Source organism: Parus major, chromosome 1A (assembly GCF_001522545.3).
Source record: "Parus major isolate Abel chromosome 1A, Parus_major1.1, whole genome shotgun sequence".
NCBI classification, from domain to species: domain Eukaryota; kingdom Metazoa; phylum Chordata; class Aves; order Passeriformes; family Paridae; genus Parus; species Parus major.
In genome coordinates this window covers 44808127-44835443 of record NC_031773.1, presented here as the reverse complement: position 1 = coordinate 44835443, position 27317 = coordinate 44808127, and the positions used below count along the sequence as shown (strand labels likewise).

General features: G+C 38.6%; 3 protein-coding genes across 6 annotated transcripts in view; 1 reads left to right on the top strand and 2 right to left on the bottom strand.

The window, feature by feature from the left end:
* The window catches only part of SCYL2 (SCY1 like pseudokinase 2), a 35345-nt gene extending 30205 nt beyond the window's left edge, over nucleotides 1–5140 (bottom strand). For 2 of the 3 annotated variants that reach the window (XM_015628760.3, XM_015628762.3), the window contains exons 1-2: nucleotides 4952–5140; nucleotides 237–440 (exon numbers count right to left, since the gene is read on the bottom strand). In XM_015628760.3, coding sequence (XP_015484246.1) covers nucleotides 237–413 — 177 coding nt within the window. In that variant the 5' untranslated portion in view covers nucleotides 414–440; nucleotides 4952–5140. The remainder of the gene's footprint in view (nucleotides 1–236; nucleotides 441–4951) is intronic. The other variant, XM_015628761.3, reaches the window with a different exon arrangement.
* A 62-nt stretch (nucleotides 5141–5202) lies between these two features.
* DEPDC4 (DEP domain containing 4) lies at nucleotides 5203–17503 on the top strand. 2 transcript variants are annotated; one of them, XM_015629458.2, is made up of 9 exons: nucleotides 5203–5305; nucleotides 6235–6661; nucleotides 7182–7333; nucleotides 7863–8049; nucleotides 9619–9845; nucleotides 10679–10821; nucleotides 11017–11142; nucleotides 12369–12447; nucleotides 14790–17503. In XM_015629458.2, exons 1-9 carry the CDS (start codon nucleotides 5221–5223, stop codon nucleotides 15005–15007), a joined length of 1644 nt encoding a protein of 547 aa, XP_015484944.1. In that variant the 5' UTR covers nucleotides 5203–5220; the 3' UTR covers nucleotides 15008–17503. The 2 variants fall into 2 exon arrangements, with proteins under 2 accessions (XP_015484944.1, XP_015484943.1); XM_015629457.2 differs by having other exon boundaries at nucleotides 7179–7333.
* A 1778-nt stretch (nucleotides 17504–19281) lies between these two features.
* Nucleotides 19282–26605, bottom strand: ACTR6 (actin related protein 6). Its single transcript, XM_015629425.3, has 10 exons — nucleotides 26426–26605; nucleotides 24682–24750; nucleotides 23787–23910; nucleotides 22861–22996; nucleotides 22714–22770; nucleotides 22330–22428; nucleotides 22080–22158; nucleotides 21210–21381; nucleotides 20465–20603; nucleotides 19282–19696 (listed from the first exon to the last, which is right to left on the bottom strand). The coding sequence occupies exons 1-10, from the start codon at nucleotides 26588–26590 to the stop codon at nucleotides 19567–19569; spliced, it is 1170 nt and encodes a 389-aa protein (XP_015484911.1). The 5' UTR covers nucleotides 26591–26605; the 3' UTR covers nucleotides 19282–19566.
* Between the last annotated feature and the right edge of the window lie 712 nt (nucleotides 26606–27317).

The following is a 27317-nucleotide window of genomic DNA, read 5'->3' as shown; positions in this document are numbered from 1 at the left end:
ACAGTATCTCATTAACTTAACATTTCTAACTGCTCAATTTCTGTATGGTAGCTGAGCAAAAAATGACAGTGTCTTTTGCTGACAACAAATGATGACACACTTCATGGTTGTTTTAAATTGTAAAAAGTCAGAATTGTTACCAAAAAAAAGTTGCAAGGTGCAACAAACTGGGGAACCAATCCATGTTAAAGCAAACTTCTTCCTTCTTGTTAGATCACTTTTTTTTGATAACTCACCTGCTTTGTTGATTTTTTAGTTCCATTAAATATCTTCCACGCAAGACCATTACCTCCACTGGCAATATGTCGCCCGACATCGAATTCCCTGGTAACAGGATTTCCCATGACTGCACTGGTGACATCAGCTGTCACCTTTGTGACAGTGCTCTTCAGCTTATTCAGCATGGACTCCATGGTTTCAATTTGCACCAATGGCTTATCCTACAAAGACAAGAAAATAAAGGTTTCACTGTCCTCTCAATTCAACCATTTCTTGAAAACAGTCATTGAATAACGCAAGGGATTTATAAACTGCCCCCTACAGGAATGGTTCACACTTTGTGTATTAGTATCCATCAAAAAGAGAAACAATCTGAAGGAAAAAAGACTCTTAATTCCAGTGCTCACAGAACTACTCATTTGTCTGAAGCTAAGGATTGTTTAAGATATTGGGCCAGCAAAATAATGGATGTATATTATACAGAGAGCAAATAAAAAACAAACACATTCTTTCCTACAGTGCTTTTCAAAATACAAGCTCAAAATTCAGTATTTTGCCCATTAGATTACTGACATTACCATGATCCAACTATTAACGAACTTAAGCATTAAGTGCACAAGAAGGAAAGAAGAAACCATTTCTTTATGCTTTACCAAAACTGTAAAAGGAAGTTTTTTTTCACGTCACCTTTCAAATTTTAGAGCTAAAAGACTGTGGCAGTTTCCAATTTACTTCATCTTCCCTTGTAGTGTGTACTTGTGGGAACTGACAATGGCCAAATAAGAGATTTTTAGACTTCAGGCATTAGCTTGAGCCCGTGTGAAAATAAGTCACACAACTTTCTCACTCTGGTCTGAGAAATCATAAGGCAGAATCCAAACAATTCTTAGAGAAAGAAAAAATCTTTGCAGGTGTTGTTTGTCACCTTGTTATTTTCTTGCAAGAAACGGTCAAGGGGTGGTGTTCCTAATTGTCCAATGATGGTAATATGTTACTTTCATAACCAATGAGAGGTTTACCTTTTTGGACCTTCTCAGAACTGTCTATAAAAGATCTGGAAGAATAAAACTTGCTCTCTTGTGTAACCAAGCTAGACAGTCTGTGTTGTTACTTTCACCATTCCTAATATAGTGCAACATGTACTTTCATCGTTTTCTATACTTCTATTATAAATCTGATTTGCCTGTTCTGCAAATTCTGAACAAATTCTGAACCCTGTGTCCCATTTATACCATTGTTTCTCTGATAATGTACACACAAGAAAGAACAAAGGCAGCAAAAAAACAGGGAAAGAAAAAAAAAAGATACATTCATCTTCCTTATCTGTGTGAACAAAGAAAAAGAGAGAATGCAAGAAGAAATTATTTCCTGGAATCAGTATTATGCAGTATATTCAAAAGCAACACTTAAGGATATTTCTTCAGTCTCTTTCAATTAAGATGTAAAGACAGCTGTGTACTTCAGCCAAACTTTAATCAAAATCAACCACACTGAAGTTATATGGACATGCACTTCTTCTCTCCCTGGTACTATACTTTTGATTCCACTACAGATCAGGACAAATATTCTGATTAGGTTTCAATTGCAAAGACAGACCTGTAATAGAGGTCTATAAATATAAAAGAGGTTATAAACGTATTAAATGATAGTTAGGAAGCTCCCTTTGTTATGGAACAATTCACTCCATTGCAGCTGTGTGTTAACAGTATCAGCCAAACCACAAGCAAACCACATCACAGTGCTGCATGTGGAACAGCCGTTTGTTCTATCTTGACTCTTGGTGCAGTTATATCCCACCTTCAGTATTCTACCTTAGGGAAATGCAGGAACTCACTAATGCCATGGCTCCATAGCTATTTCTCCAATTTCCATGTCAGCTGAAGTGAAACAACTTCATCCTACTAAATGACAAACCCTACCAGGAATTTTAAGAAAATGTATTTTAAAAAAGACATTAATCCAGCTTCACAGATCTCAATCTCACAAATACTCAAACCTAAATCACATATAGTAGTTATGACTTCAACAGGGCAACCCAGGAGCAGAATCAGATGTGACTACAAGCATGTTAATGGTGGAGTTTGTCTCAACTATGAGGACTGTGAGTTTTAGATCTAAGAAACTGTGTCTGAAATCAACAAGACAATCTTAAGAATAACTACAAACTTGTTTGTAGTTATTGTTTGTAGTTAGTGTTTTGTTGAGAACATACCTTGAAATAAATTATATAAACACAGAATTCCTTTATTAAGTAATTTTATTTCGGTATTTGAAATTTTATTATTACAATAAATTAATTTTACTTTATGATTCATGACATGGAAAAACACATGCACAGCCTAACTATACAGCCCAGACCAAACTGCTATGAAGACACTGGCTAATATCCCTGTATAAAGGAACTTTCATTAACCTAATAAATAGGTACAAACAAGGATCATGGATAATTCTAAAAAAGAGCTATAGGCATTTCCAGCTCTCAGCAATTTTATTCAGCAGCTACTCTGCAGACAAATTCAATAGGCTAAAAGGCTATAAAATCAATCCTAATGAGTTTAAGATAATCCCAAATCTAATTTACTTGGGTTTAGATCTTGTGTTTTTTCCATTGTTTTGTTCACTCCCAGCCATCAAATCTTCTCTAGTACCAATGCAACACCATCTTGTGTTAGGGCTCTCAAAATCAATAAAACACTTTGCAAAATTAACTGCAGAAATATTATGAAAAAAATGCATGTGCACACATATTGAAATTCTTTTGTGTAAATCTGAAAGGAAGCTTCTCTACACAGATGGTGGGAAAATGGTGTAGTGTTCATTAAATCAGAAGTGCCCTCTGCTGTGGGTGACAGACTAACTGCAGTGGGTAGCCTGGAAAAGCCACTAGGTGAGAATGTCAATGGCATTCCAGTATCTGAAGTGCTAGAATTTAAAATTCCTGGTAGACCCTGTCCAACCTGCTCCCCTCCAGCTTGACAGTAGGAAAACTATTGTTTAATTTAGCTTCTGAGCAAGTAGTACCAAGAAATCAATTTCTCAGTAAGCAGATGGGCTTTAAAGCTTACATCCACCTAACTGTAAAGATGTAGAAATCCTCTTATCAACATTTGAATGGAAGCTAAAATAGTAAACTTTGCTTTATAAAAACTGTTGCGATCACCAACTACAGTTAAAAATTTGTATGTCAACAGGAACAATGTACCTAGAAAACCTATGCCCCACCAAAAATATCTGGTTTGGATAGTATCTATAATACCACAATTCTTGACAAGTTAACCACATCTGAAATACGCAAGTCTAGTTCTCAACTGCAGGAAAACTTGTTTGTTCAGTTAAGACTGGTCTAGTATTTCTAAAAAAAAATTAATAACCAAGTGGCAATAAAGTCAGTCACCCACAATGAAATCTGCATTCCAAATTAAAAGGTAATAAATGAGACAAATGCAAAATCTGAAGTGTAACAAGCAACACAGGACATATAACAAAGAAGAGTTTAAGTTTAAAAGTTTAAGAACTCTTTCTGTTTGAGTATCACGAGTACTTTTAATGTTACTTATTCTGAGTCCATGAAACCTGGAACTAATCCTAAAAAATTCTGAATGTTCAAGATGTTTTTTTCATTAATGTCCCTCACAATCAGTAATAGTTTTTATGCTGATGCACATCAGCAATCATATGGCAGCATAAGAACAATCACTTAGCAAGAGAGTAAACAACAGCCAACACTGAGCTCAGAAAGGAGGCAAAACATTCAAAATGTTGAAATATAGGCTGCCGAAATCAAAAACAAAGACTGTCCACCATTTTTCAATTCTCACTCATATAAAAAAAGCCTGCATAATGCAAACCCATCAATTTTATCCTCAAACTAATTCATAGCTTCATCCGATGTATGGCTGTGGGTGCAGACTGTACAGCAGTACAACACACACTACTACTGTTCTGAACTATACCAAGCTGGGATTCCCCTTTGGGAACCAGGACTAGCAGGCTGGTGCACAGCTACTTCACGCCACCCAACTACATCCTATCCACCTGCCCCAAGAGAGGATCAATCCACAGAAATAAATGCTGGAACAACTGAGTCACAGCAAACAAAAGGACAAAACCCAGCATTTTTCAGGCACAACCAGTCTTTTGCATTTGTTACAAAAACACCGAGAGGGTCGAACGCAATGAAGTACTGTGGAAGGCTGCTCTCGCCGCAAGACACCTCCTTAACTTTCATACACCATTTCGGACCTGAGCTTCAGCTGAGTCCCTACCAAATCCTCACGGAACGACACCCACGAACAGGGTTGTGGTTGCCGCTTGGTGACAGGTGAAACCCAGCCCGTGCGCTGCACAAACCCGGGTCAGCTTCTTGCGGGCCAGTTCTCCCGGACCAAGTATTTATACTGTTGTTCACAGCGAGAGCGGACTCGCACCGCTCCTCGCCGCAGGGCCGGTGCCTGCGCTCCCTGCTCCGCGGGGCAGCCGGGAGCAGCGCGCCGGGCGGCGGCCACGGGCGGCAGGTGACCCGCGATCCCCCGGCTCGGCAGCCCAGCGCTCCCCGCCCGGCCCCGCCCGCGCCGCGATCGAGCCCCCGGGGCGGCCCTTCCCCTCCAGCCCTCAGCGCTGGGCAGCCGGGACCCGAGACCGGCGGCCCCGCGGAGCCGGCCGGCCCTGCCCGCCCCGCGCAGCGCCACCAGGCCACGGGCAGCCGCTCTCGACCCGGGCCGCGGCCTCTCACCTGAGCCCGAGGGAAGCTGCCGGCGCAGCGCAAGGCTGCCCGTCGCCCTGAGGGCCCGGCGGGCCGCCTGTCACGCCGGCTCCGTCTCTCGTTCGGGCCCCGTCCTGTCGCGGCTACTCCATAGCGACGGCGGCAGCCTCGGCGGCGGGGCGGGGGCGGCCGGAGCTCGGCTCACTTCCGACCCGCAGGGGCGGCGCTGGGCGCGGCCGGGGGCGGCGGGCGGGAAGTGATGCGCTCCGCCGGCTTCCGCCAGCGGCCCGGCCGCGGCCATGGCGGGGTATTTGACTCCGCGCTTCAGGAGGATCCGCAGCCAGAGCGAGTTGCGGCCGCGGCGGGGGAGCGGGCGGCGCCAAGGTGGGTGAAGAGGGTCATGCCCGTCTCTCCGCCGCAGCGGCTCTTCCCCCGCAGTGTCGGAGGAGCCGGGGTGCAGAGCGGGCTGCGAGGGGCAGGCGCCTGCCCTTTGTGTTAGCACTGGCGGTGCCGCGGATGGGCGAGCGAAGGGCAGGACTGGGCTAGCGAGGCTCGGCAGCTGAACGGGGATGAGAGGATCTTCCTCTGGCAGCTCCCCTGGAGCTGAGCTTACGGGGGCCGCCGCTGGTAGGGCTGGGCTGGCTGTTCGACCGGGAGCCAGGCTCGGCTAATGCACTGCAAACACGATTTGGCTGGGAGCGATGTGTGAGGATAAACTGCGGGCTTCGGAGCAGCTCCCCCGGTGAGGCTGAGAGAGCTGGGGCTGCTCAGCCGGGAGAAGAGAAGGCTCAGAGGTGTCTCGTCAAGTGTCTAAACAGAGAGTTCAAGGCGGATGGAGCCAGACGCTCTTCAGTCGTACCCAGAGAGGGTGTGATACCGTGTGAACATCTCGGCTTCTGGAGATATTCAAAACCTGTCTGCCTATCGTCCTGGGCGACCAGCTCTGAGTGGCCTTGCTTGAACAGGGAGGTTGAACCAGACAGAACCCAGAGGTCCCTGCAAGGCTTGGCTGTTTTGTGATTCTCTAATGATCTATGTACACAGCACATATGTCCAATATGTCTGGTCATAACAATAACAAAAAAATCTTCCTCGCGTGTTTTTAGTGGATTTTTGTTCTCTTTTCTTGACTTTCCCATAGTGGGTGTAAGTCAGCCTACAAGAAGGACTGAGCCAAGAAATATTATCTTCGTAAAATTAAGCTGATTTTTGAGGTTTTTTTAAAAGATTTTTTTTAAATCACAATGTATTTTTTTTAAATATTAAAGTATAGGTTTATAAATTTGTAAAACTTACATATAAATATTTTGCAGACTGCGATGGTCCTTTTCAAGCAACTCAGCTGTGGAATAGTATTATACATGCCCTTCACAATCAAGTGGAAATCAAAAGACGTAGACAGCACCTGAAAACATACAGAAACTGTTTCACCGGCTCCAATGCTGTTGATGTGGTACTGAGCCATCTTATGCAAAGCATGTACCTAAGCTGCAGTGATATTTCTCGGGTGAAGGGGGTCCGTGTATGCCAAGCATTGATGGATCACAAAGTGTTTGAGCCAGTTGGAGCTAAGCTTTACTTATTCAAGAATGGGAAAGAAACAGAGTTTGAAGACACAGACACTAGTCTCTATAGATTTGTAAATAGCAGTCTTGATCCTCTTCTTCCAAGAAAGAGTGAGGACAATGAAAGCTTGTCTTCTAAGCAAATCTGCAAACAGAAAACAAAAAGATATTCCAAGTGAGTTACTTTGGTCTATTCTAATTTTTCTCTATTTTTTTTAATAAGTTAAGGAGGGTTGCCTTTAAATGAAATTATATCTGTCTAAACCAGGTGTTGGAGACTTCTGAAAAGGCTTGCCAGTTTTGAGAAATGTCATGTCTAAACTGTAGATGCTACCAGGTATTTTTGGGTAAAGTGTTTTGATCTGCCCTTTGTTGTTTGGAGTAGAGTCTGCCACAGTAGCATAAGCCTAGGAATTACTCAGTTTTGTTATCAATTGTGATGAAATCTGAGAATTAGCATGAGTGAGCTAGTTACTGAAAGCTGGTAAATGAAGTGGAACTAGCAAACAGTATTTGGAATTAATATCCTTGCCCTTTCCGCAAAGGAGATGTGGATGATAGTAGCAGGATAGATTCCAGAGATAATGAAGCCCTAAAGTTCTGATTTAAGATCAATTTAGTAAGTACCAGAAAGACAAATGTGTTCTAATAGTAGTTGCTATACATCTAACTTTTTTTTTTCCCTCCCTAAGCAGAACAAAGTGTGACACAACACTTTCAAACCCCTTAGCATTGGAAGCAGCTGATAAAAAGAGGGTTGAGGAGCTTCTTCAATCAATATATGTTCATGCCTCTTTACCTCCAAAGATCATGGTTAATGAACCAACTCGCCTGCTTCCGAAAGGAGGTGAGGATGAAATTTTTTCTTTTTAAAACTTGATTGTTCTTTACTGTATCTTAGTGTGAGTGCCCCATTTCTGTTAAACAATGCTCCACAGAGACATAAATTTAACCTGTCAGTAATGACAAAATATCTAAACAAGTGTTAAAGGGGTAAATGCTTGTAGTAACTAAACAGAAGGAAACACAACAGGGTTATGTTTTTACACAGTGGTGCTATTTATGAAAATACTACTAAAGAAGGAAGTAGGTCTTAAGATTAATAGTATTTTTATTATGTGATTCCTTTGCTTTTCAGTTGATTTTTTTTCTTCTACTAATTAGTTTATTCTGAATCCTAATATGATGGGAGAGGCCCCTTTCTTTTTTAGTATTCCTATTTTGATCTCTTCTTACCCAACACCGCAACTTCACACTATGCTATTACTGTATTTTCTTTGAACACTTAAAAAAATTCTTGACTGAGAAAAAAACAAAGGTTAGTTGTTTACATAAGATCTTGTTTCTGAGGGTTGTTTGTTTGTTTATGATATCAGTAATAGAAGATGTCTGGAAACAGCAAACTCTGCTACGACTGCTGCAGTTAATTGATGTTCCCCTTCTAGAAGATATCTTGGCATCTTCAGTGAAGACAAAATCAGACAGTTTTGGCAAAGAAGACGACATGATTATCTCAAATACTTTCCTCGACAGAGAGATTATGTGTAGCTTAAACTTGCCTGAGTAAGTTATGTATCAGTGGGATGGATTTGTTAGTAAAGGCTTTATTTTACTCTTGATCAAATATTTATGTTAAGAGAAAAAATAGACACCATCATGCTTGTGTACTTGTAGACAGTGGTGGCATTAGTGTGATTAAGTTCTTTTCAGAAGTGGTAAGTGATTTCACAAAAAGTGTATGTTTTGAGTTGGACATTGGGCATTTTATGTAAACATTAAAACTTTAACCTTTAGTGTTGTAAACACTCTAGTTTCTAGGCCAGATTCTTTACTCTTAGGTCTCTGTAACAGATATTAGAACTAGAAAAATTTTATTCTGAGGCTTCTTGTTTGTTTGTCACAGTTCCTGGTGGCCATGGTGTGAAGATACAAAATCAATAAGGCATCTATTGTTAGCAAGAGAAAAGGAGAAACTAAGCTGTAGCACTGAAGAATGCTTATATAATGAGAATATAAAAGTGGCTGCATGTTGACAAGTGCTCTTTTCCTTAAATCTATTCCCATTGTAGTGCTCCTGGTTAGTGTACTTAGGCTCATCTCTATCTTACTTCTAATAATATACTTCTAATGAATATGTCAAGGCTCATGTGAATGTCTTAGGCATGACTATTTCTGTCAAATTAATACAGTTTTTATCTGCAACTTCATATTCTTTGTTTCTGTTCTCCATGATAAAAATGAGATTCTGTGGATCTTAAATAACATTTGCAACTTGTGATTGGTTCAGATCAAATTATTTTACATCCAGAATCAGATAAAAGTAATGTCCCTCTGCCCTGCACATTTCTATGATTTTATATTCTTTCTGTACAAAATGGTTGAGACTTTTGCCTCTGATTTCTGGCTTCTTTCAACAATAAATTATGCACCTGAATTTTAGGTGCGTAATTAAGTTATATTTTTTTTCCTTAGTTAAGACAGAGACAACAAATGCTTGTGAAACCTCATGTCTTTATAGTAGGTTATATAATAAACTGCTTCTGCAGTGTTCTGTGGTATAACCTACTTTTATTTTCCTTTTTTTTAAAGTGATTTTTTTCTCTTCTGTAAAGATCAGGTTTTCTCACCCTGGTTAGCCCTGGTGGGTTCTCAATGTGTGTGTTGGAGTAATGGTGGGGGGGTGTTTGGTTTTTAAGTACTAACTGAATTCCTGGGGTCAGTGACAGTCTGGCATGATTGCAGCTTGTTTTGATCTGGGTGTATCTCAGGTGTATTGCCTTTAGCACAGGAAAAACATGGAAGCTGCTCATTCTGAGAAGGTTCTGGAATGGCTGTAGTGAAATAAGTTACACAAACTGCTTAATAAACCACTTTGGTGTTGTGGTTCATATGTGGGACTATACCTGCATGATTATTTCTATCTATTTTGTTTAAAGGATTAAATGGACCCTGAGATAGTTCAGTTGCTTAAAGCATGGTTCTAATTACACCAAGATTCAGTCCCATTTACTTGAGTTGGATGCAATGATCCTTGTGTGTCCCTTCTGACTCAGAATATTCTATGAATCTGTGAAAATAAAAGTAGGTAGAGCATTTTAAAGCAAGCATTAAAACTGCCTTTTCCTTTTATAGGCTTGACAGATGGCTCTTTGCTGCAATTGAATGCTTGGAGTATTTTCCTGACCAATTCCTAGTGATGGTTAGTCAGCAGTTATCTCAAAGCACTGACGACCCCAGCAGTCTGAATACATACAAGAAGATTATTTTTGATGTTATAATTAAGTATTACAGTCAAAAAGAGGACTCTCTTCTTGCCACTCAGGATTTTGATATTCATTCAGGAATTATAGAACTTATAGGTAAGAGCAACCTGGAACAAAAAATACGGATGAAAGCTGTGTAGAGGATGTCGCTAAGCATCTGTTGACTGATTCATGACACCATTTGCAATGCCATTGCAGATGCACTTTTTAGGTTGGAAGGAAATGCTCAAGATCACTATTAAGAACCTCTGCTCAAGACAAGAACAAATTTCAGTGTTAGAGCAATTTGCTTAGGGCCTGGTCCAACTGAATTTAGAAAATCTGGAAGGATAGAGATTCACCAACCTCTCTGGGTAACTCTTTCGACGTGTAACTACTTTAATTGTGAAAGTTACTTACCCAAAGTCAGAATTTGCCTTATTGCTACTACTAAGTAATAACATAAAACTAAAATAATTGCTATAAAGTTTTTCATGTTAACCAGAATAAGGTTTTTAAAGTTATGGACATAGGATCCTTTTTAGTAATGGAAGTTATTTAAAATTATAAAAGGGACTAATAAGAACCACCCATCACCAGCATACGAGTAAACCAGAATGGTTTCATTTAAATACAAGTTTAAGATTAATCCTGCCTAAATAGGTGTTGTTGCTGCTGCTTCAGTCCTATTGGGTTGTGCCTTAACCCCAGCTGCCAACTAAATACTTCAAAGCTGCTCACTCACTGCCTGTTGCCACTCTGCCCCTGGGAGGGAGGAAGAATTAAAACTTGGGGATTGAAAAATGAATCCTTTATAAACTGGAACAACATGAAATTTTGTTTGGAAGAAAACCCCCCCAAAAGTTGGGGTTATTATTGGGATTTAAATAAGTATTCATGACTCTGAAAATGAATAGTAACATTGTACATGTTGTTTTACTCCATGGCAGAAAAAGGAAAAACAGATCAAGCTCTAGAGGCATTACAACTTTATCTTAAATTATTAGCACCGAATATTAGTGAAGAACTTCACAGACTCCTCACATTCCTAGCCATTGCGTCAGAATCTGAGGGCTACAGATTGCAAAAACAAGTAAGAATCTGTTCTGCTTAATGTGAAAAATAGCATTTTCCCATAGTAAAGCTAACATTTTTGTTCAGTTGGAAGTATTCTGTTTACTGCCTTACTGTGTGGTCAGTTTCCCACTGATAACATCCCGTTATACTTAGTCTTTGCTAGCACACTACAAGTTAGTCTAATGCCAAATCTGGGTACTACTTTTTCTAGTTTGAGAACAGATTTGTGATCATCAAGACTTGTACAAAGTTCATCTTACAAAACAGGACACTGTCAAAACCACAGGCAGAACTGCTGACTCAGTTTCTGGTGGACAATCACTCCGAGCTCTTTAAGGTATCATTCTCCTTTCATCATTGACTTCGTCATTTTAAATGTTAAATGCCATGAATTGCCTTTTTTGGAGTATGACAAGTTTGAGGAACTATGTTAAATGTTCCATTTGTTACAGTTTAATAGTACCGCCAAACAGGGTGGGAAACTATTCCAGACTATGGAGGACAGATTTTTGAGAGCTTTGCCAAACTTTATAAATTGTATCTTCTCTTTATTTGCATGATTTATATTAGGGAAATGTTTTAAATATTAATAATTTTTATAGGGTCATTTTGGCACCTTGTTGGTAATGAATGTCTGCTAAAAATTTAGGTATCTTAGAGTCTTTCTCCCTTAGAAGTTCACTGGCATACTCTGCGTGGTAGAAAAATGGCATGCTCTTGTACCCCAGCATATGTGTATAGCATTGACAACTCTAAAAGATCCTTCAGTATTTTGGAATGTAAACTTCTAAATTCAAGAAAACAAATAGAACCATAAAATGCTAGTAGCCTTTCTATTAAACTTGATGAGCTGTGTAAACATGCAGGCTTTTTATAATCTCCTTAATTTATATTCCATTATATTGTCACACGTGAAAAGATGAAACTTTACCATACCCTATAAAAATAAGGTTCACAAAACTTTGGTTTCAGTAAAATACTGGTTTTTATTTTTATACAACACATCAATATCCACTTCTGGTTTCAGGTCAAGACATGAGATTTTTTTTGAGTTTTTTTAAATTAGTTCCAGTTTAGTTTGACAGGATTAATTGGTTAGTGAGGGGTTTGTATTTGTTAGTACACAGCCAACCCCCCTCTTAAAATTTGTATTAAGGGTTCTGACATGAGGGTTGGGGCTTTGATTCCCCACTGGAGATAGGCCCAGAACTGTGTAGCAGTGACAGCAAGTGGACAGATGTTCACTCTGACAGCTGCAACTGAGAGCCTTGTGCAAAAGCTGAAATTAGTTTTACACTGCAGTTTTTGCCATAGAAAACAACATCTAGAACTTTTTGCTTCCTATTTCTTTAGCCAGCAATACAAGAAATAAACACAAGTATCTTAGTAAAACTGTGTTTTAGTGCAATTCTGTGAGAGAGTTTGAATGTGTACCTAAATAAATGTGGACATAGATTCTTCTGCATTTAACTATGTGTTTTTAAATTGGTCTGAAAGCTTTAGATTATCAAAATACAGGAGTATTGCTTTTGTAATGTTTTCTTTGTTGGGTTGTATTTTCAGGCTCCTTTAACTCTTCTGGAACTAACGAGTAGGAGACTTCAGAGTTTGCTAGAAGGGCAAGATCCAGATATTAATTCAGGTAGATGATTTTTATATAAGTTATTGTATACCAACTGGTTTATCATCAGTTGACTGTAATTGTGCATAGACTCTTCCTTTGTTAGAAGTGAAGCATTAGGGGGATTAGTGGCTAATGCATTAAATACTAAATTATATGCTATCTGCAAAACCAGTCTGAATATTGGAGAACAAGGATTGTATTAATAATCTGGTTTGGACACATTAAAATTTTTTAATGTTTTTTTTTACCAAATAATTACTTCTGGAAATAGTAGTGCAAAATGTGCTTCCTGAAGTGATTTGCTTCTAATTTTGCTTGTGAATATGATGGGACTTTGTATTTAGGGACAGTATTCTTCTATTTTTGCCACCTACAAATTCTCACAGAATTCAGTAGTTCAAGGTTCTGATAGATGACTTGAGCACAGATTTTGATTGTTTAGTGTTTTGATTGTTAAGTGTTTTGAAGAACTCCTTTTTTTGGGTAAACATAAAGTTTATTAAGATCTTAGGACTTAAGCATCCAAGTGTCAAATGCCTTCCTTTTAGGCTACACTACCCTTCTGTATGTGGAGTTAATGCTTTTCAGCTTATTTCTTTTGAGCTAACGTTCCATCTGGCCTTGCTGCCAAAAATATCCTGCAACACTGATTAAAAGGGTTGGCTTAAATAATTTAATTTCTCTCTGACTCTGTCTTCTTTGACTCCTATTTTGCCAGTGCATTGTGTGCTTAAACACCAAAGAGAAATCACTCAGGAACCAAATTACACTAAATTATTTTGCTGTGTAATATTATATTTAATACAGCAGCTGCCGGAAAAGTAGTTTGGTACAGAATCTTTTACTGTCTGTGTTGGGTTCTGGAATGAGCCCAAATTCCTTCTGGTTTTGTGTTCTGAGAATCACATATTGTGAATCCAAAGAATAGAGATGAACAACAGTGGAAAAAGCTGCCTGTGTGTAATATTCTCAGAGCCTATGTGATCTCCATTGACACACTGAACAGACAACTGAAGTACAAACCCTGTACTACATTTTTCCTACTAAGTTTTGGGGTTACAATCTGTAAATGCAGACAGGTTTCACTTGTTGAAATAGTTTGATCTGATTGTAAGCTCTCTGGCATGCCATATTCCTGTTTTCCTGTGTGCCTTATATTCTGGTGTCATTTTCCCTTTTCTTTCCAAAATCTTTCCTAGGAGCTATTGAGCATTCTTAGCTGGTGAACTTCTTAAATGTGGGTGGGAGCAGGAAGGAAGGCTGGGAGACCCAGATAAGAAAAGGGGTCAGTCAGTTGCAGGAAGGTAATCCTTAGGTCTGCTGGAAATCAAAAAGACTAAAACCAGTGAGAGAACTCTGGGGTTAGCTTTAATCTAATAAGACACTTGAAACCACAGGACTAAAGATTCATGCTGAAGTTTTAAGATTTAATCTCTGCCAGTTGTTAAGCTTTCCCTTTTGAAAGAGCTGTCTTTTTTCTTCATCTGATTTTACTAAACTATAAAAAGTATTGATGTTTGACAAACATACTGTAGAAGAAGAGAAGGACAGGTCCATGTGAAAAAACTGCCAGCTCAGGTTTACACTATTCTCTATATGAAGCCTAAAGATGATGGTGTTTATAAAGACAGATTAGTAAGAATTTTTTCCCCTTTAGACAACCGACACTTCTTCAACTAAATTGCTCTCTAATAAGTATAGGAAGAAAAAGTGTCTGTGGAGTAGCTGAATGCCAGTCTTTCTTCAGGCTAGAACTCACCTGCCCAGTGATGAGGCTTGAGTCCACACAGGGCAGTATTTACTGCAGAGATTCACAACCTTTTTATAGCTAAGTTGTGCTGAGTTAACGGTCTGTCTTGTATCAACTCTACTTCTGGTGCCCAAACCATGCTCAGCTGTCACATAGAAGCTCCTAAGTTCTGTGTCAGATTTTTGTAGTGTGGTTTAGAGGCAACTTTTTCTCCAAAAGTATTTATTCACTTGCATTAGGTACTAAGCCTTGCTACAGATCTGATTTACTCACAGGGAATCTTTAGATCCTGAGAAATGCAAGGTGTCATTCTTATTGTTTAGTGCTCTTTATTGTGGTTTCTCTGTGAGAACTGTATTTGCTTTGTCTTGCAGGCCTGTTTACAATACAGAATCTTCTATCATACTGTACTTGTAACACTGCTTTTCAACTTTATTTTTGCAATTAATTAGATTTCCATCCATTATGGAGAGCTGTATGTTTCACATTGCTTGTAGATGTAATCACATCTGAACTGGAATATCAGTATATCTGTGTTTCTTATCATATTTTTTAATGAGGATTTACATGATGCATGAAACTTAATTTGAACCTCTGATTTCTTACAAAGGCTTCACCTTCTGTCAACGCATTACAACTAAAGAATATGAAGATCAAAAGCAACAAACCAATCAGTATCTTCTAGCACTGATTCAAGAGATGGACAATGACCCTACTGTTCCTTTGAAGCAAAAGAAGAAATTAATCAAAGAATTCCGAAAATATCATTCTTTTGTCTACTGTAGTGGCTGTAAAACTACATGTGAATATTGTACTCCAAACGGTTAGACTTCAATACAGCCTTTTCTTAATCTTTTTTTAAAAGAGTGGAGGAGGCACATGAAAATTGCTCATAAAAAAATGTTCTTCTCTTACATCTTTATATCTTCAGCTTCAGGAAGCTACAACTATCAAAATTACTATGCTACTAAAAAACATTAACTCTAATTAATCTTTTAAGCAAAATATACTTAATTATTTTTAAGTAAGTAATACCAGCACACTGCTTGGGCTTCCTTAAGTTCAAGGTTTGGCACTTTTTTCCATCTATCCCACCAACGCCATGGCTTTCTATCTGAACCACATCCATATTCTGAGCTGTGCTTGGGTTGATAAATCAGTAGGGTTTTTTACTCGTTTCTGTCTTTAATTAATAATAACTTCATCACATCTTAAACTGTGGGTTATGACTCCTGTGGGCATTGTAAAAGTGTACAAAGTGTGTAAAAAATGTTGGAAGTAGGTCAGTGGGTTTTGAATCTGCAGCAGGAATGATGTATTAGGTAGGGGAGCTGTGTGTGCTTGCAGTCAGTAATTACCTGTTGTTACTACCTCCCTACTCTGGCAGACTGAGCTGCTGCTAATTCAAGTAAAAAGTTATGTCTTGAAGAAACCTGAGAAACCTTGTTATAGATCTTAGTATACTTAAGTAATTTATTTTAATATGAGGATATTTTGATAATGTTGTTACTTATAAATACTTTGGTAATGTTTATGAATTCATAGGGCAAAGCTAGAAAGTATATTGGCCTGTCTTGACACATTGATGGTTAACTCTAAATCAACAAGGAAGTGTTGATTCAAATCATTAAATCATGGAATCATAGAATGGTTTGGGTTGGAATGAATCTTAAAGATCATCTATTACCACACCCCCTGCAATGGACAGGGACACCTTTTACTAGACCAGGTTTCTCACAGCCCCATCCAACCTGGCCTTGAACACTACCAGGGATGGGAGGCATCCATAACTCCTCTGAGCAACATGTTCCATTGCCTCACCATCTTCACAGGGAATAATTTTTTCCTAATATTGAATCTAAACCTGTTCTCTTTCAGGTTGAAGCTATTCCCCCTTGTCTTGTCACTACAGTATGCCCTTGTGAAAAGTCCCTCTCCAGGTGTCTTTGTAGGCTCCCTTAAGGTACAGGAAGGCAACAGTTAGGTCACCTCAAAGCCTTCTCTTTCTTAGGCTGAACAATCCCAATTGTGTCAGCCTCTTTTTATAGTAAATATGTGATAGGGCTTACATTACTTCCTTCATCCTTGCAACAGATCTTTAGTCATGTATTGGACAAAGTCTCAAAGACATGGTATTGGAAGGGACCTCTGGTCTAGTCTCACCACTCAGGTTGGAGTTGATTAGTGCAGACTGCTCAAGGACTTTCCCAGTTGAGTTTAGAGCAGCTTCAAATACATATATGCCACAGCCTATTGGATGAGTCTGAGACTGGTGAAAGTCTGGACCACAGTATTTAAAAACAGGCAAACAAACCCTACCTTCACACAAAAAAGAAAAAAAACCCAAAACAATCAAGATAAACCGCCTTATGCTTAGGCAGAATTTCTTGCACTGCCTCCTGTGCTTTCACTGGCACTGCTGAAGTGTCTGGCTCAGTCTTCTTCACTCCCTCCCATCAGCATTCTCATCAAAGCACTCTCAGCCTCTTCCCTGTGTGACAGATCCTCTACTTCCTTACCATTTTCTGGACTAGCTCCACTATAAGCATGAATTTTTTTTAGGGTTTTTTTTTTTTTTCTGTGATTGTGCTGCTTTAGGTATCTCCATCCTCCTGTAGGCTTCAAACATAGTCAAGTCAGCAGGATACCAAAGCTTTCTTAAAACAAGTGCTGATTTGTTTTTAAATTGAAATAGTTATACTGTAAGATATAAGATGCACAACTTCTTACCTGTACGCTTTGTTAACCTGCATATTTGAAGTAGCCTTATTTAAATTACCTGGCCCTATTAAAAATCAGGGAATTTAGTTGAAATCTCTGTCCATGAATCCCTGTTTATGCACTTGCTATTTAACTGTGACTCACCAGTGTGAAATAAATAATTTCTAGAGGAGGAAAAACATCCAAGTTTCCCCTTTCAGAGGTGAATGCCCTAAATCCTATAGTACAGGGCCATATATTCTTTTTCTAGCCCTATGTGGGGTTTTGGTAATTCTCCCAGAAGAGGGAGCATATACAGAAGCAGGTTATTGAGACTAGTAAACAGGGAAGTATTTCCTAAGTGCTTCTGGTGTTGAGTAGAAGAAAAATATTTTAGTTGGTTTTTTTTTCCTAATCTCTCTCTGTGTCTGCAGTCCCTTTACTGTGTATTACTCAAAATACTAAACCTAGTAACAGGGAGGGATGATAATGTGGCGATTTATAGGCTTGGTGGGTTGGGAATTGCTTTGGGAAAAACTACTGTTAAAAAACAAATTTGCACTTTGTGATTTGATTTAGAATTTTCTTGTGCTAATTTATATATAATAAAGAATTGTATAAAAAGTGGTGAGTCTTTATTTTAAAGTGTGCTCATAAGGAAGAGGTAGCTCAGGGGGTGTAGAACCAGTTATTAAAGAGTAAGGAAGTGTTCTAAGCAGCAGTTTATAGCTGCCCTGTGGTTCCTTTCAGTTTATGGGACAGGAAGCTAAGACTGATCTAGTTCTGCAAAGGAAAGGAAGAGCTCTTCAGAGCCCTGTTTTATTCACATACCCTGACAAGAGGATCTACTCACCTTTAATCTTTAAGCCTGTTATTTTACATCTAAGGGCCCACTGAACAGGTTTGGTGAACAATAGGCTAATGGTTTTCAGTTAAATTCCAAAACTATAAAAATGTTACTGGACTTTAGAAAGTTTGTATTTTTCACATATCTTTCACAGTATTTGACACAGAATCATGTATCAAAATCTTGGGACCTGTCATTCATTTCTGTTTATTATTTCTAGCAAAGAGTTGCCAAATTAATTGCCAGTATGTATTTGTTTGGAGTATAGAATATTCAGAGTGAAGAGTTTAGTTGAGGTACTTTTCAGTACAGTCTTACCAAAGCACAAGTGATGCCACCTTCAAAGGAGGCTTGCTTCTATTCATAGAGCATTCATCTTTGCTACTACCAAGGAAAAACTTCATTAGTGCTTTCATGAGAGCGTGTATGTTCCTTTAAGTCCCAGCTAAAGTATGCTGATACTTTCATGAAGCAGTTAGTTAAAAAACTAGAGCTTGGACACAAGGGCTTCTCCATTGGCTATCAAAGTGACTGTACCAGATTTATGTCCTACACAAAGTCATACAATCTGTCCAACAATTTCTAGGTGCTTGTCTCGTGCCTTCATACCCTAGCTGCCTCCTGTGTGGCTCATGTAGCTGCTAACAGGAGGAAGGTGCACCCTTTCATTCCTTTCAGCAGGTTAGACTTGAGGAAAGCAATCACAAGCTGCCAGTCCAAAGTAAAGAAGATAATATTCAAGAAGAAAGATCTCCACTCTCTGAAGTACTGGCTGCTCTCTGATGTTGCCCTTATGCAAGGTAGGCAGGTAAGGTTACAAATGCTCTCTGGTTTTATATTAGGGCAGATGAGAGAGGGAATATGAGACACAACAGGGTACTCCAATGCCCATTATCCACCCTGTCTGAGTGCCTGTCTGTCTTGGCAAGTAAGCAAGCCAGGTGGGGCACCCCATCTAGCCTGGGCCTCCCAGCCTTCTAGCTGGCTCTTAGCCCAGGCTCTTCCCCCTCCTGCACACCATGCTGCACAGACTGATGGCAAAGTAACACAGCTTCTGATGCCAGAAATAACAAGTTCTGGGGTAGCTGTGTTTATCCAGGATGCATGGAGAGGACACAGATGGGTCATCAGCCAGGACACAGCTGCAAGCTTTGTTCACCTTTGTGGCACCTTCTTTTCAGAAAGATGAGGGGAGTGGCACGAAGTTATTTGCTCAGGCATTGTTTGAAACAAAAAAACAAATAATAAACCCATATAACCTACTAAATTAAAAACCCTTTAGAAAAATGAATTGTTCAAATTACTCTTTTGTCAAAGCCTAAGCATACTGTCAATAGCAGTGGTCACATTTCAAGTCAATTTCTTTCACAGCTACTCACTAAAATAACCAAAAAAACAACTTATTTATTTCTTTTCAGAAGAGGCAACATCAAAGGTTCCTTTTGAGATGTGTTTAATGCCCTTTTAGTGGAATATGTGAGTTAGAATAATACTCATTTTGGAAAAAAAAAAAGAAACCCATTTCTTCTTACTATGTATTAGCATCACACCAGTATAAGCATTTTATATTTTTATTGCCTCATGCACTGAGGTGTTCTGCAATAAAAATACAATGAAGCTATCAGAAAAGATACAAACATAATGAAATCGCAATGAACATATTATTTCACAGTATTACACTTGTAAAACTCTATTTCTAAACTCTTAAAATTATTTTCCCTCAACCCAATTCAATACAGGAAAGCTAAAACACAATCCTAGCTGATGGAAAAGAGGTTGTAGTTCAAGGAATTCCATTCTAAGTAAATCAATGGAATAACAACATATCCAGCTATGCTACCTATATATCAAATTTCTCTTCACAGATATTGTGTCCATGTTCTTCATAGTCTTCTCTAGTTACTATCATGTCTTCAAAATCATCATTTTCAGAAATGAGCTTCCCACCTTCCCAAGAATAAGTAATAGGGCTGGAAAATGAACAAAATTATTGTTATTCCTCTACAGTCATTTAAAATATAAATATGCAGTGATGATTTCCAAGACTTTTATTTAGCTGCACCTATTTAAACTACATTTTTGATTGCTAAATCAAACCATCCATCTCCACAGAAGTTATGAGACGAAGTTTGAAACTTTAGCAGGGCTAGCTGACTTGGTTTTTAAAACAGGGCCTCTTTGAAGGCATGTGTGAAGAGGGAATGACATGTCTATGTCTTTGTATTTACTTTCCAAAGACAATAATTCTTTAATAGTATTTAAAAATACTCTTTAGCAATACTTTTTAAAATGTAATTTTTTTTTTTTTGGTATATTCAAAATATACTTGTTTTGTCTCCACTCCTGCAAAGATGTTTCCCCTTCCTAATCCCTGCAGTGGTACATTAATAATGACATGGCAGCATTCAGATGCTGAAAATTCTAAGTAAAAGACTAAGTTGTAATCTTGCATACTTACATACCCACCTAATGACAATACAGTCTTATTTATCTGTTTACAGCAAAAAAGCTGACCCTAAAAACACTAACTTTATTAGTAGAGCAAGCAGGTGATCTCTGGTTTATTTGGCTTGTCTGAAAATACACTGATTTAAAACATCCTTCTTGCACAATTTCACTTAATATTTAAATTAATTCCATTACTCAATCTACCTTCTTAATCAGCAAAAGAAACCCTACTTTATTGATTGTTCTTCTAGAAAGATAAAGCCCCTTCTATTTAGTAGTTTAGGACTTACTTTTCAGGAAGAACAACAGAAACATCGTAGTCAGTTGGAGTAAGACATCGAACTTCAGAATAAACCCGATCTCTGAAGCCCGGAAAAAGGGTGTTTCCCCCAGTCAGAACTATGTTCTTGAAGAAATGAGGCTGCATTTCTGTAAAATAATTAAGTAAATCTGTAGTTAAGAGACAGAACATATATCTAAAGATTAAAGGTGGTGATTTTTCCAATTTTGTTATGCATTTGAACAGAAAAAGTATGCATATAAAAAATTTATGATCATCTAATCAGCATATCAGTTAAATAGAAATATGAGAAGGTGATCACCCACCCTGTGGTCTCCCTGATTTCAGAATTTGGCTTTGATAATTACTGTTTTCTTGTATTTATAAATTTCACATTTGCCAACAAAATTCCCCTTTCAAAAGGGGTTTTAAAGTGGCACAGGCTTTTTACAAGTATATTAATAGCATAAATGCTGCCATACTTATAGGGCATCATAAAACCTAAGACAGTCTCTTTTGTAATAATAACCATAATTCCCTGTACATAATCTATGAAATTAAAGCCTTAGTATTACCATTACTTAGTGTTACTATTACTTAGTATTGCTTCTGACAAAGAGCAGTCAGAAAGGTTTTACCTTCTGTTTTTGATACTTAGATTACTGACTTTTGGTCAGTTTCACACCAAATGAAACCAAGCCATTACAACATACTTCTTTTTCCCACCCCCCTTTCAAATTATTTTAAGGATATACCTTCAGGTAAATTCTGAATAGAATAAACAATGGCTTCAGGAATTCCCATCTCTTGAATACCAATATCCGAAGGATGGAAAAGTATTTCTGGAACTGCAAATCTTTCATTCGTTAGACGAAGTATTTGTTCACCAGTCTTGTATTTTCCACTTAACACCATCTCTTCCCTTGGCTAAATTGAAGACATGAATAGTACCCACTGCTTAAGAAAAGAAATCACATCCTAGAATATTCAGCTACTTTATTTCATGTCCTGCAAAGGTAGGCAATGTATGCTGTCATTGTCATATTATCTATCAGCAAATTTTTTAAGAATAATGCATTCTCTGGTATTAAATCTGAAGTGACTTTGCTCTTACCAACTACAGTTTTGTCCAAAGCAAAACAAAACTGGTATGCATGAGAGTGGCTTTAAAATATAGGACTGCTTTCAACACTATGGCTGGCTCAGTAAATGAGATAAAACTGTTAAATTGTCTTCACTGTTATTTCAGGCTCTTCTGTAACATGACTGAAATTTCAACCTATTTGGGTGTTTAAATGTAATTCAGAAAAAGTTACAAAAAAAACAACTTCAAAGCAGAGACAACATTTCTTAACAATGTTAAAAAATGTTGTAATGATATGCATAAGTTATATGACAGCACAAACAGAGAAAGCTACAACTGTTAAATAATAGAACATAAAATGCTACTCTGGAAAAACAGTATTTTGTTTTCATCCCAATTTACTGAGGAAAAAACTTCACTAATTAATGCATAGCATGGAAAGATGTTACAATACAGCATTAGAAAAAAGAGAGTATTTTTAACCTCTTCACCAGACTTGTGCAGGGGAAGAGTCCAAAAAAAACTTCAGAACTATCATTACCTTACAAAATCCCTTTTTGATTGTGCTGAAGTCTGGCAAAACATAATCTACCATTACAGTATTTTCCTCTCCTTTCAATCTGAAAAATAATGTAAAATTCAACAGAATAAAGAACAAGTTTTAAATTCCAACTATTTTATACTGACAAGACCTCTTTAACTTAGCTGGAAAATTTTCTGATAAAGTTTGTTTGTACAAACAGATTATTCAGAAGTACCAACTATTACATTTAGTACCATTGCATACATACTTGGCAATGTCCATGTCTTTGTAAAAGTCTTGAGAAACATAACACACATCTTCTTTCACTTGATTAATTACATGTGTTTCATCCATAACATGTAGCTGCCTGTGAGCAACAGAAACCAAAATCACAGAGGTTTGAGAATAATTAAGAGTTCCATTTCCTCTCCAGTGTTCCACTGGAACTGAGCAACCACTGTTTTTCAGTCACAGGAAGCTCAATATCTAAACTTGTATTCCATCTAAAAAAACATTCCTGGCCTACTGGAGCTTAGTATTGTCCTGTTTCACAGTTCAGTATATACATTAACCTGAAGAACCAGTAAGAATAACCCATAAACATCTAACTCATTTCATACCAAGTTTCAGAGTGCAAATTAGCATGCTTTACCTGTAAGAGATTATCTCCTTTAGATGGTTGGTTAAGAGTTTCCCTCCAACATTAATCCTACAGAAGAAGAGTAACATGTGGAATTCTGTCATTATTAACTTCAGGCACAGCAAACAGTTCTTCTAGAAAATATAAACTGCAGTATACCTGATGATTGCCTCTTTCTTCTTTTTACTTCTGCAGTAAGGTACAATGTGAGTAAAAGAGTATCCACTATCCACGATGATACAGCACAGCTCAGATGGATTATCCCGGAAATACCTGTGTGCACTAAGGGCTCCAGCTGAAATGCAAAAAATTTAGTTCCATTTTTATATGAACATCTAGAATTTACAGTGATATGAAGGTGTACTTGCTTTATATTTTAAATTCCTTTGACAGACTTTCAAGACCTCAATACATATTAATACAGCCAATGCATTAATTAATTTATTTTGGCAGTGGATAAAATTGTTATATATGACCCTATTTAATATTTTTCAGGAATTCCAGTCCATGTTCTATTTCCTCTAAAGTCTAATCACACTGATCAAGCTACAAACTTATCAAACTTATCAAACTTATCTGAAGAAATGTTCTATGTCCAGTTATCTTTCAGAAGGGTGGTATTTTTGTTTACACATTCCCTATGAGGCACAATACATTTCGCAATTGTAATGCTGTATTTTATTTGCTAACACATAACAAAACCAAACAAAAAACTGATCCTCTCCCCCTTAAAAAGGAAAGCTATCAAAGGCTTCATGCAAATTTTTGGTAGGATTCTTTAAATGCTATCTTGTTTCAAATTCCATCTGTTATTTCTGTCATCCTTACTCTCCTCAAATTTGCTGTAATTATATACCATATATAAAGACATTCTTTAGAAAGTAGTACAAGAGTACAGCTGGAATTTGTAGAAGAAATAATTTTAAACATGTTTAATCCACTTTTACTCAAGAGCCAGGAAGCAACCGAAATAATTTTTTTACTATGTATATACATATGTGTGTGCATGTGTGCTTGCTTATTCATTTATTTAAAGGGTTAAGCTTCAAAATACATAAATGCAAACTAGGAGGAGACATACTCACCATTTACTCTAAGAACTGCTTGAAACTGATACTCTTCAAATAGAATTTCATTCATAGATTCTTGTATTGAACTGAAGTTAAAATAAGGTTCGGTAATAATAATATTGGTATCTACAAAATCCACCTATGAAAAACACATTAATATTGCCAGTGCATAAAACATAGAAATAAATAATCCCTTACCATCTTTTGCAGCAGTGAAAGATCATGTAAATCTGAAGACATGATTACCACTTGCCATATCTGTTTGTAGAAGCTAGACTTAGAATGCTTTAGGTTTGTTAAAGACTTCATGAGCAGTGATACAAATTTATCTAATTAATGGGTAAAAACATAATAGAAGGGACACTTTCATACATATCCTGATTCTGTTCCCATCCTTACAAACTGTATTCCAACATTTTAAAGAGAAATCACAAAGGAATGTGTGAAATGAAAAATAAAGTTAACAGATATTTATATTTTATACATTTAAGTTATTCATGGGTAGAAAATGGCTAGCCAAAGATGATCACTAAATATGTATATGTATTTTGACCTACTGACCCAGCTCATCCCTCCCTTTTACATTAACTATTTCTTGATCTCTTAACTACATTGTACCTGTCTGTCAGCATTTTTTATTAACTTGAACTCTTAGTTATATTGATAGGATTTTCTTATGTGGGCTGCACTCAGTATCAGTGAATACCTACAAGACTAAAAAATTTTAATATTTTTCAAAGTTCTACACCAGAACTCAAAAGCATTTGCAAAAACTTAAATCCCTGTGATTTCTAATTGAAGGCATTTTCAAAGAGAACACTAAGAGAACACCCATTCTTCTCAATATTTGTTAATTCCACTAGTCAGTATTTAATCTACAAAAAATATGTAATTAAGAAAAGGCTCTTACTTGATACATTTCTTTTCCAAAGAGATAATCCCAAACCTGTCTCTGAACATCCCAGTTCACCAAGTAACCCTGTAGGAATTAAGAAACAAATTTACACTATTTAGAAAAAACAAAATCGTACTTTAAGAAAAAAAAGTCAAACAATTGAGACTGGTAATACAAAAAAATTGACAGTTAAAATGTCTAAATTTACATTTTTAGGCTAAGGAGTAAATGTTACACAGGATTAAGGTATGTTACAAATATTCCTCATTGATACGTTAATTACTGCACTACAAAAACAACGTACGTTGTGTTCTGTATTTCTGTATACATTATTCATTTTGGCAGAAGCTTGTCAGTATTCCTCAGTGCCAGGGAAGGTTATGGAGCAGATTACCTGGTGTGCCACCAGCTGGCATGTATGGGACATACATATGATCAGGTCCAGTCAGCACGAGTTTAATAAAGCTTGACTAACTCGTTCTCTTTCTATTACAAGGTGAACCACTGAGTGGAGGAGGGAATGGATGTCAATGTTGTCTACCAGGAATTTACCAAAGTCACCATTTGCCACAGCATTCTCCTGGAGAAGCTGGCTGCTCATGCCTTGGATGGATGAACTCTTTGCTGGGTAAAAGATTGGCTGGATGTCCAGGCCAGAGAGTGGTGCTACATCCAGTTGGTATCCCATCACCAGAAGTGTTCCCCAGGGCTCAGTATTGGGTCATCAACAATCTGAACAAGGGCATCGGGTGTACCCTCAGTAAGATCACAGAAAGCAAAGTTGGATGGGACTGTTGATCTGCTGGAGGGTAGAAAAGCTCTGTAAAGATTTCTGGACAGGCTGGATTGGTGGACTGAGGACCATCTTAGGATGTTCAGCAAGGCCAAGTGCCAGGTCCTGCACTTGGGTCACAACAACCCAATGCAGCACTACGGGCTTGGGACAGAGTGGCTGGGATATTGCCCAGTAGAAAAGGACCTGGGGGTGCTGGTTGGCAGCCACTGAGCATGAGCCAGGGTGTCCCCAGGTGGCCAAGAAGGCCCAGAGTATCCTGGCCTGTATCAGCAATGGCCAGCAGGACAAGGGCAGGGATTACCCTCCCACACCCAGCACTGGTGAAGCCATCCCTCAAATCCTACTTTTACTTTTGTCTCTCTCCTAACAAGAAATACATTGAGGGACTAAAGCAAGCCCAGAGAAGGGCAACAAAGCTGATGAATGGTTCAAACAACAAATCTTATGTGGACCAGCTGAGGGAGGCTGTCTAGCCTGGAGAAATGGGAGTCTCAAGGGGGCCCTTATCGCTCTCTGCAGTGACCTGAAAGGCGGTTGTAGTGAGGTGGTGGTTGGTGTCTTCTCCCAGGTAACAACTGACAGGATCTGAGGGAATGGCCTGAAGTTGCACCAGAGAATTTTAGACTGGAAACATTTTCTCACCAACAGGGCTGACAACCACTGGCACAGGCTGCCCAGGGAACTGGCTTGAGTCACCATCCCTGGAGGTATTAAAAGATGTGCAGATGGGGCACTTAGGGACATGGATAAGTGATAGGCTGGACAGTGCAGGGTTAACTGTTGGACTTGATCTTAAAGGTGTTTTTCAAACTAAACAATTCTGTGACTGTTAAACTTCACACTGCTGACTGATTCTTGTATGATACTACATATAACCCTACAGCTGAGATATACAGTATGCAAACTATTCCTTAGAACAATTTAAATTTGTATTTAATGTTAAACTGAAGATATCTTACTTACTTTCTGAAAGGGAAGAATATAAAAAAGACCAGAAGGATCCTTAATTTCATCCAATTGATTTGCTGTAAAGGTTTTTAAGCGTGCAGTCTTTGACCTGAACTGACAGTTGGGAATAACGCTGGAAAAGATTGGGGAATTTCCTATTAAAAATGGTATGAGACACATTCACTTTCTTTACACCACTTCCATAAACAGTGTACTTTCACTACTATTTTTGCTACTGTATTTTGGCTTTAGTCCATTAACTGGAGCCAGTTATGAGGGAAATCTTTAATTTCTGACAACTGCAGCGCAGAAGAGACACCTTTTGGAAAACCAAATAGCACCCCCCACCCTCCACCGGACAGTGCTCTGAGCTGCAGCCTCCACACCCTGCCACAGGGGTTCTCCCCCAACCCTGGCCGGTGGGCACGGTGTGACACAGAAGGACACAGTGGGACACGGTGTGACACAGAGGGGCACAGTGTGACACGGTGGGACATGGTGTGACATGGTGTGATACGGCAGGACACGTGTGACACGGAGGGGCACGGAGGGGCACAGTGTGACACGGAGGGACACGGTGTGACACGGAGAGACACGGTGGGACACGGTGTGACATGAAGGGACACGGTGTGACACGGTGTGACACGGAGGGACATGGAGGGACACGGTGTGACACGGTGGGACATGGTGTGACATGGAGAGACACGGTGTGACACAGCGTGACACGGAGGGACATGGTGTGACACGGTGTGACACGGTGGGACATGGTGTGACACGGTGGAACATGGAGGGACATGGTGTGACATGGTGTGACACGGCAGGACACGTGTGACACGGAGGGACACGGTGGGACATTGTGTGACACGGTGTGACACGGAGGGACACGGTGTAACACGGTGTGACACGG